The sequence below is a fragment of the Balaenoptera physalus genome, assembly GCF_965194825.1.
Source record: "Balaenoptera physalus genome assembly, chromosome: 11".
NCBI lineage: Eukaryota > Metazoa > Chordata > Mammalia > Artiodactyla > Balaenopteridae > Balaenoptera > Balaenoptera physalus.
The window spans coordinates 87,231,446-87,244,049 of NC_138896.1; the positions used below are offsets into that span (position 1 = coordinate 87,231,446).

At 55.5% G+C, this 12,604-nt stretch overlaps 1 protein-coding gene across 1 annotated transcript in view; it reads right to left on the reverse strand.

Moving 5' to 3' along the window:
- Nucleotides 1-12,604, reverse strand: part of LRIG1 (leucine rich repeats and immunoglobulin like domains 1) — a gene marked incomplete at its 5' end in the record, with an annotated part of 119,011 nt that overhangs the window by 18,752 nt on the left and 87,655 nt on the right. Inside the window, 4 exons of the mRNA XM_082412120.1 lie at nt 2,051-2,122; nt 2,906-2,977; nt 8,420-8,500; nt 10,939-11,082. Of these exons, the coding sequence (XP_082268246.1) occupies nt 2,051-2,122; nt 2,906-2,977; nt 8,420-8,500; nt 10,939-11,082 (369 nt within the window). The remainder of the gene's footprint in view (nt 1-2,050; nt 2,123-2,905; nt 2,978-8,419; nt 8,501-10,938; nt 11,083-12,604) is intronic.

Below are 12,604 nucleotides of genomic sequence, written 5' to 3' on the forward strand. Positions count from 1 at the left end.
TTGGAAAGGGTTAAGCCTCACACCGTGCATTCAGGGCATTTGCTGGCCGAGCTCCCTAGAGAATTCCCTGCCTCCTCTGCATGAAACCCTCCTCACACCGAGGGGTCCAGACCTCAGAAGACGGCAGGTACTCGGGGTGGACAGAAGGCTGTCTTAAAGAATGAGTTAGGATGAACGGGACGGAGGGAGAGAAATGGAGGCACCCGGTGGGACACCGCCCTCCCCTCCACATGCACAAATCGCCTCCGAGACCAAGCCTAGGCCGGACGGGGGATCATCGGTGACCCCAGGGCTCTGCAGCTTCCTGCAGCCAACAGGCATGGCCATTCTGGGCCCCCGCCTGCAGCCATCCCGGCACTCCGCTGGCTTATATCGCACATTTTCATGGTTCCAACGCCAAGTGTGTTTCTAATCATCGCTTGTGGAAATTTACCCAGTGGATGACTAAGTGCACAGCACAACCTGCCTTGATCCAATGGGGGAAGAAAATGACCAAGTGGGATTAACCGTTTCTCCCATCAGAGGACTGGGCCCACGGCCAGCCCCAGCTGGGTACATGCAGCGATTGACGGGAAGCCTAGGCAGGGGGCCAAGGCTGAGCCTCCAGAACCACGCAGATGCATTAGCGGGGGAGGGGATCCGAGCACCTGGAAGGGCCCAGTTAGTCCCAACTAGAAAACTGTCTCAGGAAACCTGAGTCTCTAGGAGGCCCAAAGGGAAATCTTCTCTCCCTGTCCTGCTCTCTTTCTCTCTCTTCCCTCTGACTGGATCTTTTTCACTTCCAGCATTTTATTTGGAAAGTTTCAAAGACAAATGCTGGAGGGAAATGCACCGTGAACACCCACAGACTCACCACTTTGTAAAATCTGAATGTTTTGTGATACCTGCTTTATCACATATCTATCCATGTGTCCATCCTTCCACAGACTCCCGTTCTAAGATCAGGACCCTTATGAGAAAGGGCACCAACTCGACAGACTTGAATCTCGCAGGACACTAAACGTCGTGAGGCCAGGGCCCGTCCACCTCGCCTCCCCTCACTCACCCAAGGGAAAGTCACCGGGGCCTCTTCCTGCTTTGGTTTCCAACTATGGGGACCGCACCCCCCTACTGCCCCATTCCTCCCCTCCCCGCCGCCACCGAGGGTCCACCAGGATTGGCCGCAGGAACGAGGATGAGCTCAGGGTGTAAAGACGGCCATTGGCATGTCCGATTTTCTCAGCACTTCTAGGAACCCAAAGCTGCACCTTTAGGGAACTAAACATTATGGCTCAAACTCATTGGCTGCAGAATCGGATTCACGTACAGGAAGAAGAAAGGAAACTTGGGTGTTGCTACCTGAATACTTAGATGAGCTCCTCTGCCAGAGACTAGGACACAGGCAAGCTCTTCTCACCCTGTCGCCCACGGGCCCACAGCATCACGGCCTACAAATGCCACGGGGGCCCTGGGAACACACGTGGGCTGGGCGCCTCCTCACTATCCCATGGTACGTGTCACCATCCCACGGAGAGCTCTGCCCTGCTCACAGCCCACCCAGATCTTTTAAGAAGCCCCTCTCAATACAGGCCCTTCATTGCAGGCACCCCTAAAAGATGAAGCGCTTGTCCTTGACATAATGAAAGGGATGGTTATCCATTTTACAGAAGAGAGTTTGTTCCACATCATCCAGAGCAGCGGTTAGTCAACGACAGCCTGCAGGCCCACTGCCTGTTTTTGTAAATAAGAATTTATTGGCACACGGCCACACCTATTCGTTTACGTATAATTCATGGCTGATTTCTGCTACAAGAGTCAAGTTGTCATGGCAGAGGCCCTGTGGCCCAAAAAGTTGAAAATATTTACTGTGGCCCTATAAGAAAAAGTATACTGACTCCTGATTCAGAATAAGCCCCCAGAGGGCATTTTTTTCAAAAAGACAATTGAACTTACAGACAACTATAAACGATCACAACTATTATATAAAATAAAGCATAATGCAATTAAGGCACTTCTTACTCTGAAATCCTCTACTCATGTTAACTGGGGCCACGGAATCCTGGGTACTTACAGCTCTTTAAGATTCTTCATCTTCACAAAGGCATCAAACTGGACAGATCTGATTGCATTCTCTCCAAGGTTCCTGAAAAAGAACATTCTTTACTTAGGCAAAGAAACTCCAGATGCCCTTCAAGTCAACCACGTGTTTGAGCCACGACGCTCAGGGATTTTTCCTGACAGCCCAGGCTTCGCCAACGAACCACAGGCACTAGCCAGACACCCGTGTCCTGTCCTAAGGCCACTGTAAGTGGCTGTTATTTCACCTACATTGACACAAGCAAGTGCAATAACTCCGGAACGAGCCAGCCTTAAGGGTGGCATCAAAGCTAAGCCAAGGCCCGCTCAGCAAGTCAACAGGCAAAACTTTCCCAACAGAATTGTGGTCGCACTTGATTCAAAGACAAAATACCCTAAGGATCAAGTGCTAGAGGCAGCCGCCTCAGTTGGTGACACACGGACGTCTCAAGGCTGGCTCCGTCCTCTTCCTCCCAGGCTCTCAGAGGCGAACACACCAGGAGGAACTTCCCAGTTAAACCCAACGTGTACTCAGCACTGCTGCGCTGCTTTAGCAGTATAAAGGGTCCTGGTGGAAGTGGAAGGGAGCCCAGGGCCCGAGCAGGCCCAGGCAATGGGGAGGCCAGGCAGGAGGACGGTATTTATCTGAACACCAAGTGGCCATATGTTCTGTAACCGTTTCTGGCATAGGCAAAACGAAGGCCAAAGTTGAAGCTGACTTATAATGAGAAGGAAGCAGCTGGCGTTTCCAAATAGCCTGTTTCTCGGTTTACAAAGATGCTTTTCAATTGCTCGCAGACTTCCCTGGCAGCCGCGTTTGGCAGGCCTGTGCGTCAGGGAAGGTACTCACAGGTGCTCCAGACCTTCCAGCCCCGAGAACGCTCTCTTAGCCACGGACTTGATCTTGTTTCCTGACAGAGTTCTGCAGTTTCCAAACATCCAGAAACAGAGGTGGGGTGGGAGCGGGAGGGAGAGCAACAAGGGAGGGTGGGGAGAAAGAGAACACACAATTAGGGTGGTGCTATCTGATAAGTGTCCAGGGAGAGGCAGGTGGAAATCTGACCTGTGCCGAGATTATGCATCTGAGGTATGCGGGCCCTCCCCCTTCTGAAATGAAATACTTTTATCTTTATTAGAATTTAACAGTGATGACAGGTAGGAATTGCATGCACTGTCTCGCCAAAAAGGCCCCTTGCAGTGTTAAGTGGAAATCACCTTGTCCAGCCCGGGCTCTCTCTCTCTCTAAGGACCACCCTGGGGGGAGTGTAGCCATAGTCCCACAGGGGAGAGAGAACCATCACTGCTCCAGCGAGAGGAAGCAGAGTCAGGAGGAAAATTCTTGGAATTAAAAACTACCACCCACTTCTGAAAACTGCCTTCTGGGGATAAAGGTTCCCAGAGGAGGCAGGAGGAGGACAGGACAGTGGGTACCTATTGAGATGGCCCCCCAGCTCTGGGGCACACGCTGGCAGCCAGGATGCGGCCATAGTGCGCTGCACGCCTGCCTGCGAGAAGGCCCCTCGGCTCTTCAGCAAGAGCCCGGGTTTTAAATGATGCCAACGGCCCGAGGTTATTAAATCCTAGATAGACAGGTCCTCAACGGTCAGCCCCCAAGGCTATCTAATGCCTGTACCTGGACCATGTACCCATGAGAAGGGGGGTCTCGCTGCCAGAGAATTCCAGTCACAATCTCAGCAGTGACTGTCAAGAGTTTTCTCAGAAACCCAAGTCTGGCCCCTGCAGTACACGTGGAAGAAATGGATGCTTCTTCCACGGGCTGTGTCATCCAAAGGGAAGTCTGCGTCTGGACTTAGGGTAGGGGTGGCACCTAGAGTGGCTGGACATTGGGAATGAAAAGCATCAAGGTTCCAGTTTTCCCTCCTCGTTATGAGATGCTCTGATGAGAGCCCACCAAGGCGTTTCCTCTAACTGCTGCTGGCTCAGGAAATTCTGCCAGCGAACACCTGAGGTAATGCTGACAAGTACGGGGCTCTTTGACTGTGGTGTCCACCGGGACTCCCCGAAGGGTAGGTTAAGAAGGACATGAGCTGCTGGGAGCCAGCTCCTGGGAGGTCTCAGAACCGCAGGTGTGGGACAGGGACTCCTAGGCACCAAGGGCAGGTGGTCAGGAGAAAGCCTTAGAGAAAGGCAGGCCGGCTCAGCTCCTCACCAGGAGGGGGAATTCCTTGTCTAGAACCCACCGAGAATCAGGGGAAAGATCTCGACTAAAGACCAGATCTGTCTTCAGACCTTCGTTAAGATGGGACCCACAAGGGAAAACAGCAAGCACACAGCCCTCCCTGAAAAGAGGAAAGAAAAGAAATGCGAGCCTTGAAGAAAACCAAAGATGGCAGAACAGCCTGGCACTGCCTGCCACGCAGGCCCCGGGCTTCCACCCAAGTGCCAAAGGCTCCTGGGGCCCGGCAGACAAGGACCAGGAGGCTGCCTCCGGGAGATGGGGTCACACACACAGAGAACCCAGCCCTCGCCAGGGGACTCGGGAGGCAGCTGGACCACGGGGCTGCCGCACCCCCCGGGTCCTCTGCTGATGCAGCCGCCCTGGCAACTCTGGGCTCGGCCCTCAGACAGAGCAGCTCTGTGCCCTGCCTCCGGAGGGTCAAGGAGCACCACGGCCAGAGACCCCTTTGCCTTCTCCTTCTCTGGGCGGCAGTCTGCATGGGTGTGAGAGCAACCTCATGCTGAAAGCGTTTCCACGACTGCACCGCAGAGCGAGTCCAGCCAGCACCAGCCCGCAGGGCACCGAAGCCCGGTGCTTCTGAGAGCACTGCCAACCTCTCACTCACTCAGATCCCCCAGTCCCAGCCGCTGCGGGCTCCAGGTCCTAGTAAAAGGTATTGAACTGTTTAGTGAAATCTTCCGTAAACGAGATCCAGGAAAAAAAGCTGTGCTTTCTGTCATCCGTTAAATATTAGTCACGTTGGCCTCTCCTACCATGAGGGCAGGCTGTTACTTCTAACAGCGACAATAGCAATAAAACAAACTCTCAAATGCTCGATTATTCAGGGGCTTATCAGCCTGTTGGTGGATTACAGTAGGTCCTCACATTCCCCAGCAGGCGTCTGTGGGTGGGGGCCGAGGCTCGGCTAGCAGACTGTGGTTCCAGTGAAAGGCCGCTGTGTGCGGACGGGAGAGCTGGGGCTGTGGGCCAGGCGTGTCCCTGTGCCTCTGTGCCACGTGCTGGTGGGCAGCGGAGACGTGGCACACCCGATCGACGGCTCCCCGGAAGGCAGAGCCGGCCCCATGTCCCCCGCGCCACCGACCTGGAGCAGGCAGCAACCCTGGGGATCACCTATCAAACCCTCTCCGCCATCCCTGCCAACCCAGCCAAGGGCCTTCCGGCTCTTGCCGCCTTCACCCCAGGAAGGTTGAAGGGCAGAGGCTACTGCTGTGGCACTCGGCCCCCTGCCCCCAGGAATGCCCTGGAGAGAGCTGGAACCACGGGGCGGCACCTGCCTCCTCGTCGTCCGCAAGTGACCGAACCCTCCCCTCTGCAGCTGACCTGTGCTCCAGAGACCCTGCCTCCCCTCCTCACGTGCTATGAGCTCGGCGGGCTCCCAGCAGGTGTTCCATAAACATTCTGGAAGGAGGGGCGTCGGGTGGGTGAGTGTAATAACGCCCTGCCAGGAAGCTCAGGATTGAGGAACCATCCCAAATGGCTGTGTTCAGCAGCTGGAAAAATGAAGGGCAGGGCAGGCTTCACAGACAGAAGCCTTTTATGGCTCTGCTGCTCACTTGTTCCTTTCCTGGAAGACGTTTTAGTTTCGCGCTGGCCTCGGGCATGGCAGGGAGGACCCCGGGTCCTCAGCTAAGGGAGTGCAGGCCAGCCAGCGTGTCCACCTTCCCTTCTGAGGGAGGTCTCTGACCTCCGCCCCTCAGCTGCTTCCACGGCCGGGCCCGCCGGCGGCTCTAGAGGGACAGCCCTCCTTGGCTGGCGTGAGCCCCCCCATTTCTAATGGGTCCAACAGACTCACCACCAGGCCGCTCCAACAGGGCCTCTCGGTGCCACGGCCACGCCACAGAGCGTCAGGCATTGCTCTGGGGAGACCAAAGCAGCACGGGTTCCTCCCGGCTTCATTCAACAAACGCTGACTCAACACCGTTAGCAGTTAGGAAGACGGCTCCAGGCTGCACACAGGCTGGTTTATGCAGAACCAGAAGCCCGGCGTCCCCAAGGGCCCGGCACACCCCACGACGCAGGAAGGGTCTCCGTGGCGCGCTCACAGTGCTTTCTAACCGGAGCTGTGCACTCGGATCACAGGAAAGCGCGGGCCTTCCTTTTCCCCTTTTAATGCGGAAGATTTCACACACCCTCGTAGGCAGACGGGAGGGTGTCGTGAGCCCCATGTGCCCGCCACACAGCTACGACCATCATCTGATGGTGCCAATCCTGGTTCATCTCTGCCCACTCCTCATTCCCAACCCCGGCTGGACCACTGGGAATATCTATCACATAGTTTTCTTTTTTTATCCAAGAAGAGGATTCTTTTTTTTATCTTTTGCAATATAACCACAATACCATGCCACCTAAGTCAATGACCGCATATATTTAATCATATTAAGGAACTATTGTTATGGTCCCGATTTCCCCCAGTTGTGTGCATCTCTCCGTGTTTTTTTTTGGAAAAGGATACAAGAGCCTCCAGGCCCAAGATCCTGATGAGTGGGGCTGGGTGGGAGGAGACTGGACACTGTATTTTACAGGTCACCGTTAACCCACTGCTTCCAAACACCCACGTCAAGCAGCTCAGTGCAAGCGAGGGTTACGGGCACTCGTGCTGCCTTCTTGGGACTTTACACAGGACTGTCACCCTAGTCCAGTGGGTCAAAGTAGGAGAACATGCTGGGGAACAGACAGCAGGCGATTAGGAAGGCGGCTCTAGGCTACGGACAGCGGAGAGCTTTTGCAGAACTGGAAGCCCTAGTGCCCTCAAGGGTCACCGCCCCCAGTTGGCAGGGGAGAGCCTCCTGGAAGCTGTGACACCCAAGAACAGGCTCCAGGTTCCACCGCAGGGACAGGCCCCGCAGAGAAGGCTTGTGTTCAATGGCTGCTCAGGTGCCCAGCACCCCGGCTCCACCATCCCCGCAGCTGCATCCCGAGCTTGGGGCTCCTCTGGTCAGTGACAGGCCTCTGTCCCATCCCGTCGTGCTGTCCTGGCTCTTCCCAAGCCTGCTGGGTAAAGGACCCAGGAGGTGGGGGAGAAAGGAGCATTTTTTTAGGGGAGAAAAAGAAGGCTGACAGGCATTTGTGACCCACTATCAGAACGCAGGAGCCTCAAGAAGAGAACGAATCCTCAGAGAGCCAAAACGGCTGACACTTACAACTCCCAGACTATCAAAAGCGTGAAAAACCCCACTTTTCAAAACAAATTAGAAACGTTAACTCTACAGAAAGACCCTCCCACCACAGGCTTTCCCAGAGCCTCGCCCTCCACTGCTGCTTTCAAAATATTTACTTTACCCTCGTGCTCTGCTCGGCTCATCGTCACCACAACAGGCTGGGGGAGACGGAGCGGGGACCGTCTTCTGTCTTGTCCTCCTCCAAACCCTTCCCCCCAGCAGCTAGTGAACAGTGATAATAGCTCCCAGCCCCATGCCTATATGTTCCTTGGGAGGCATCTGTAGAGAGTGCTGGGGAGATGCAGAAAGAGGGTAGGACGAGGGGAGGCACAAGGCTTCGGGGCCACACAGGCGAGTCCCAGTCCTGCCGCCCACCGGCTGTGTGATCTTGGGCAAAATCCCTTCCCCTCTGTTTTCTCAACTACAGCAGAAAGGATGCGTAACACAGCCCGGCCTCCTGAGACAGTCAGACGTGACACACACACACACACGCCTCACAAATTCTAGGAGCTTAGAAAAACAAACCCCAAACACCGGAAACCTTGAATAAAAAACAGCTACTGTATGGTAATGATTGTTTCCGTTTAAGATTATGATTGACAACAAAAAGACTGCCCGAAGACTCAAACCATCAAGAGTTACTTAGCTTTAGACGTTTAGAATTTCTAGAAATTCAGTAAGAGGGGAAGACTCCTTTGAGCAAAGAACAACAAAAAAGTTGGCTGTTTTCACATCAGTCAAGAATTGAACGGGAGAAAAGACCCAACGGGCCTCCAAACACCAGCTCTCTAGCCCCAAAGAAACCAACACCCAGGGCAGCGATGAGGTGGCGGGTCAGGGAGAAGGTGGGATGTCTTCTGCCCCCCTATTCAGACTTTCCTTCCCAAACAAAAGAGAATAAATGTGCCAACACTCCCAGGGGCGGGCGCAGAACAAAGGGTGTAGGGGCCCGTGGAGCCGTCTCCACGCACCAGCCCCACGGATCTTCCAACGCCCAGATACTCACAGCTTGCTGAGGCTGTCAAGCCCTGTGAAAGCACCACTGGTGTCCTCGATTGTCCCCGAAATCTCATTGTGGTCCAGGTCCCTGGGGAGGAGACAGACAGAAAGCTCACCATTCAGTCTGTGGCAGGAAGAGAGACTCAAACCCATTCTGCCACTTTGAAGCTCGAAACATTTCGGTGAGTTCCAGGTGCCCAAACGGAACATCCAGTTAAGATTACAGGCGTGGGCTTCCCTGGTGGCGCAGTGGTTGAGAGTCCGCCTGCCTATACAGGGGACACGGGTACGAGCCCTGGTCCGGGAAGATCCCACATGCCACGGAGCAACTAAGGCCGTGCGCCGCAGCTACTGAACCTACGCTCTAGAGCCCGTGAGCCACAACTACTGAGACCACGTGCCACAACTACTGAAGCCCGCGCACCTAGAGCCCGTGCTCTGCAACAAGAGAAGCCACTGCAACGAGAAGCCCGCGCACCACAACGAAGAGTAGCCCCTGCTCACTGCAACTAGAGAAAGCCCGCGTGCAGCAACGAAGACCCAACGCAGCCAAAAATAATAAATAAATAAATAAATAAAACAAAAAAAAAGATTAGGGGCGTGACCACTGAGCCACCCTGCCACGAGAACTGCCTTTCTCAGCCTCCCCACAAAGCTGACACAGGCCTTGGAGTGGCAGCTTCGCAGCTGCATGTGCTGCTCCCCAGTGGGCAAACGCCAGGCCCCAGGGGAAGGGGTGTAGACGGCACAGGGGAAAGCTTGCTTTGGATTCTGACCCCAAAGAGCGGACCTCTGGCCACTGCTCTGAGAATGAGTCCGAAAGGTTCCCTAAGGTTCCCATCTGCTTTCACCCCAACCAGGGTCCCTTTCCCGGACTTGACCGAGAAACTGCAGAAGGCACATGGAGGAAAGGACAGGGAAGAAAGAGGCCCCGGCACCGGGCCCTCCCCAGTGGGTTTGGCGCCCAGAGCCCCTGTCTCCCCCCAGGGCCTGCACAGGTGCTGACTCCCAGCCAGGGACGACATCTGGGTGCTGAGTCAGACTTGTGACCCAATTGCCAAGACCAGAGGACGAGGCCAACTTTTCGGCCCAGTCTCCGCCAGCAACGCAAATCACAAGGCCAATGACTCAGCTTCCTCCCCCAGCTTCCAAGGGCAGGTCACCACACCAGGCAACACACCCCACCTGGAGACCAGGCCCCCGTGCTGCCCTGGGTTGGCCCTCCCCAACTTTCCACGAGGTCGGCCACACCTCCCCCTCCCGAGCCCCAGCAGACGCGGGCCAGGACCAGAAAGGGTGCTGCTCGGCTCCCGTGAGCGCCCGCGGGGAGGGGAGCTCGGACCTCGGAGTGAAATGCTCATCCTGACCTTTACTTTACAACCGGAAGCTCAGAGCCGCGATCCTGAGGCTGGAAGGGCCTCCCCCTTTCATCAGGTTCCTCCCATTATCTTGGTCCTGAAACACCCGGGACCCGGGGCTGCTGCTCTGTGTGGCTGCCTCCCTGCTCCGAGCCCCGGCTGCCAAAGTTTTTCTCATTTCTCTGGCCTCCTCAGTCTGAACGTCCCGGCCTTGTCATTCAGCACTGCCATGGCTCCGAGGCTGACCTCGGCTTGAACAGCCTGGCGTCCGGGCTCTTTCTCACTCCTCCACGACGGCCTGGCATGAAAGCCTTCTCTGCCGTCTCTGCCAAGCGCAAGTGCAAAGGCCTTCCTCCCCGTCATGCCGGAATAGGCCGCTCTTTCTGCAGGGGGCACAGCTGGGAGGGAGGCCTCAGACCCCACGGCCACTGCCTGTTGAAATCCAGGCGCCGCTCCCCCCCCGCCCCTTTATGGCTGGTTGTTCTGTTGCCTGGAAGTTCTCGAAAGCCCAGGAAAGCCCAGAAAATTTTAAGTCCCAGAAAAGCACCCTGCAGCAACTTCTGGCAACTCCCTCCACCTCACGGGGAACTTAGAGGGAAATGACATGGTCATCTCCATTGTGTTAAATGACCCTAAAAAGGCCCCGGGAGAGACACAGGATTCCCTCATCACCTCTTCTGGAAACGGGCGTCCTGGATGCAGGCTATATGCTGAAGAAGTTGAGATGCTAGCCCAAGACACGAGCCTCAGGATTGCCCTGGCTCAGATAAAAATCCTCAGGACTGAAACATGGAAGTCAGCGGGAAGGCTCAGGAAGGGAAAGACGGCCCCAGGGCTGCTGATCTGGGGGCGGCAGCGCGCAGCCTGGGGAACCTTTCCCACAGCCGGACGCCACGTCCCGCCAAGCGCACTGCAGGAACCCGTGCGTGGTGATGACAGTTTTTTTTGAGTCGTCATCACTCTAGGCACCACGCCGGGGGGAAGGAGGGACACTTTTCTGCTCAACTAGCTCTTTTTCGATTTATTACATGAAACTTTGAGACTCTGGCACACATCACAGCTCAGCTTTGTATCTAATTCTGACTCGAGACCAATGAGAAGGGAATGCAGCGAAGCAGCTGGTGTGCTCTATTCTGCTCTCCCACCAACCCAAGGGGGAAAGACGTACAAGACACGCAGGCTTCTGAGTCCCCGGAAGGCGCCTTCCGCAATGTGACTGATGGAATTGTGGCTGAGGCGTAGGATGCTCAGGCTACTCAGCTCAGCCAGGCTCTCCTCGTCCAGCCGGGTCAGATTATTGAAGGACAGAATCCTGAGGAAGGGGAGGGGAAAGCAAACATCACAGTCAGGTCGCACGGCATCGCCCTCCCTCTCCTCTCCCGAACATACAGCCATGGTCGGCCAGTTACCTAGGTCCCAGTGGGAAGGGATACGCCCACAAGGATCCCGAGGGCAAAACGGTCTCACAGCTAGAAACCCAGCAGGGCTTGATACCCATACATTGGACTCCTGGAAGGAGGTCTGTAAACTGTGAGCACTACACAGCACAGGGTCGTACGACAAAGAACCACAAGGCTCCAACCCCTGCGTGCACCTGGTGTCCGTGGCTGGTCCTGATTCAGGCCATGACAGATCTCTCACGGCTGTGGCCTGAGACTCTGGACAGGACGCCAGCGGGTTCTCATAGTGAGCAAGGGAGCCGGACAGCCTGCCAACATTGGCCAGCAGAGGGCACCACCAGCCACTGCCTGGAACAAGCCTTCCTCACTGAACTGCAGGCCTCACCTGGGCAGCACCCGGGGGACCAGAGTCTCCCATCCGGGCTACCTTGCCCTCACCCAAGTCAGCCTCTTAGTGTGATCCCCCTACCGTAAGCAGGTAAGGAACACATCCCCAGTCACACACCTTCCCTGAGCATCAGAATCAATCTTTCTTTCCTCCCAGCACAGTCTCTGCATCTCTGACATAGCCCTGGGTTGGGTACTTAAGCATATTAGTCATCTATCCTCAAAAAATGGAATCTCTGGGCTGGGGCAGGAGGAAGGAAAATAAATTCGGAGAAGATTAGCATGTTTTTAAAGGTAGCAGGGAGTGACAGTTTTTATCTCCTGGAAAAATAAGTCATAGTGCCTGTCAGTTGCAGAGACCTGGCAGGAGATCAAAATTACATCCTCACCTGCAATTAAAGAATTTAGTTGAAAGGAGGGGCGGGACACACACGTGGAGAGCATCTCTAAATCTGGCTCCAAGGTTACCTGGATGTCGGGCAAAATGCTAGGCTGGTCAGGGGACACTCCCGTGACCTTCTCTGCCCCTTTGGAAGGGCACAGAAGGCAGCCGGAGGGGGGGCACAGGGAGTGTGCCCCTCACCGCTGCCTCAGCACCAGGGCGCACACACCCTCTGCAAGTACAGGGGCTCCGGGGGCTGAGAAGACCTCTCCTGCTTCCCTGTGGCTCCCAGGCCTGACAGAGGAAAACCATGGGTCCTGGGAGTTCCCTAGCAGGGTCAGGGCCTGAGGGAAGAGTCTTTCAGAAGCCATCCCACTCCACGTGAGAATACCGTGCAGGTGCACTGCCTGCAAGGGTCAGGAGGCTAAACCCAAAGGGTTAGCACGTGCACACACACGCGCACGCACGCACACACACACACACACACACTCTCTCTCTCTCTCTCTCTCTCTCCAAGGAAAGCCAGCCACTGGAAAGAGGTGGGACTATTGATTTTTGCATTAGGTAATGATGGACTCACTGAAATATAAACTCCAGGTCAGAGTGGGGTGGGTGGGGAAGGGAGGGTGGGGGAAGGAGGAAGGGGGCTGGGGGAGGGGGAAAAT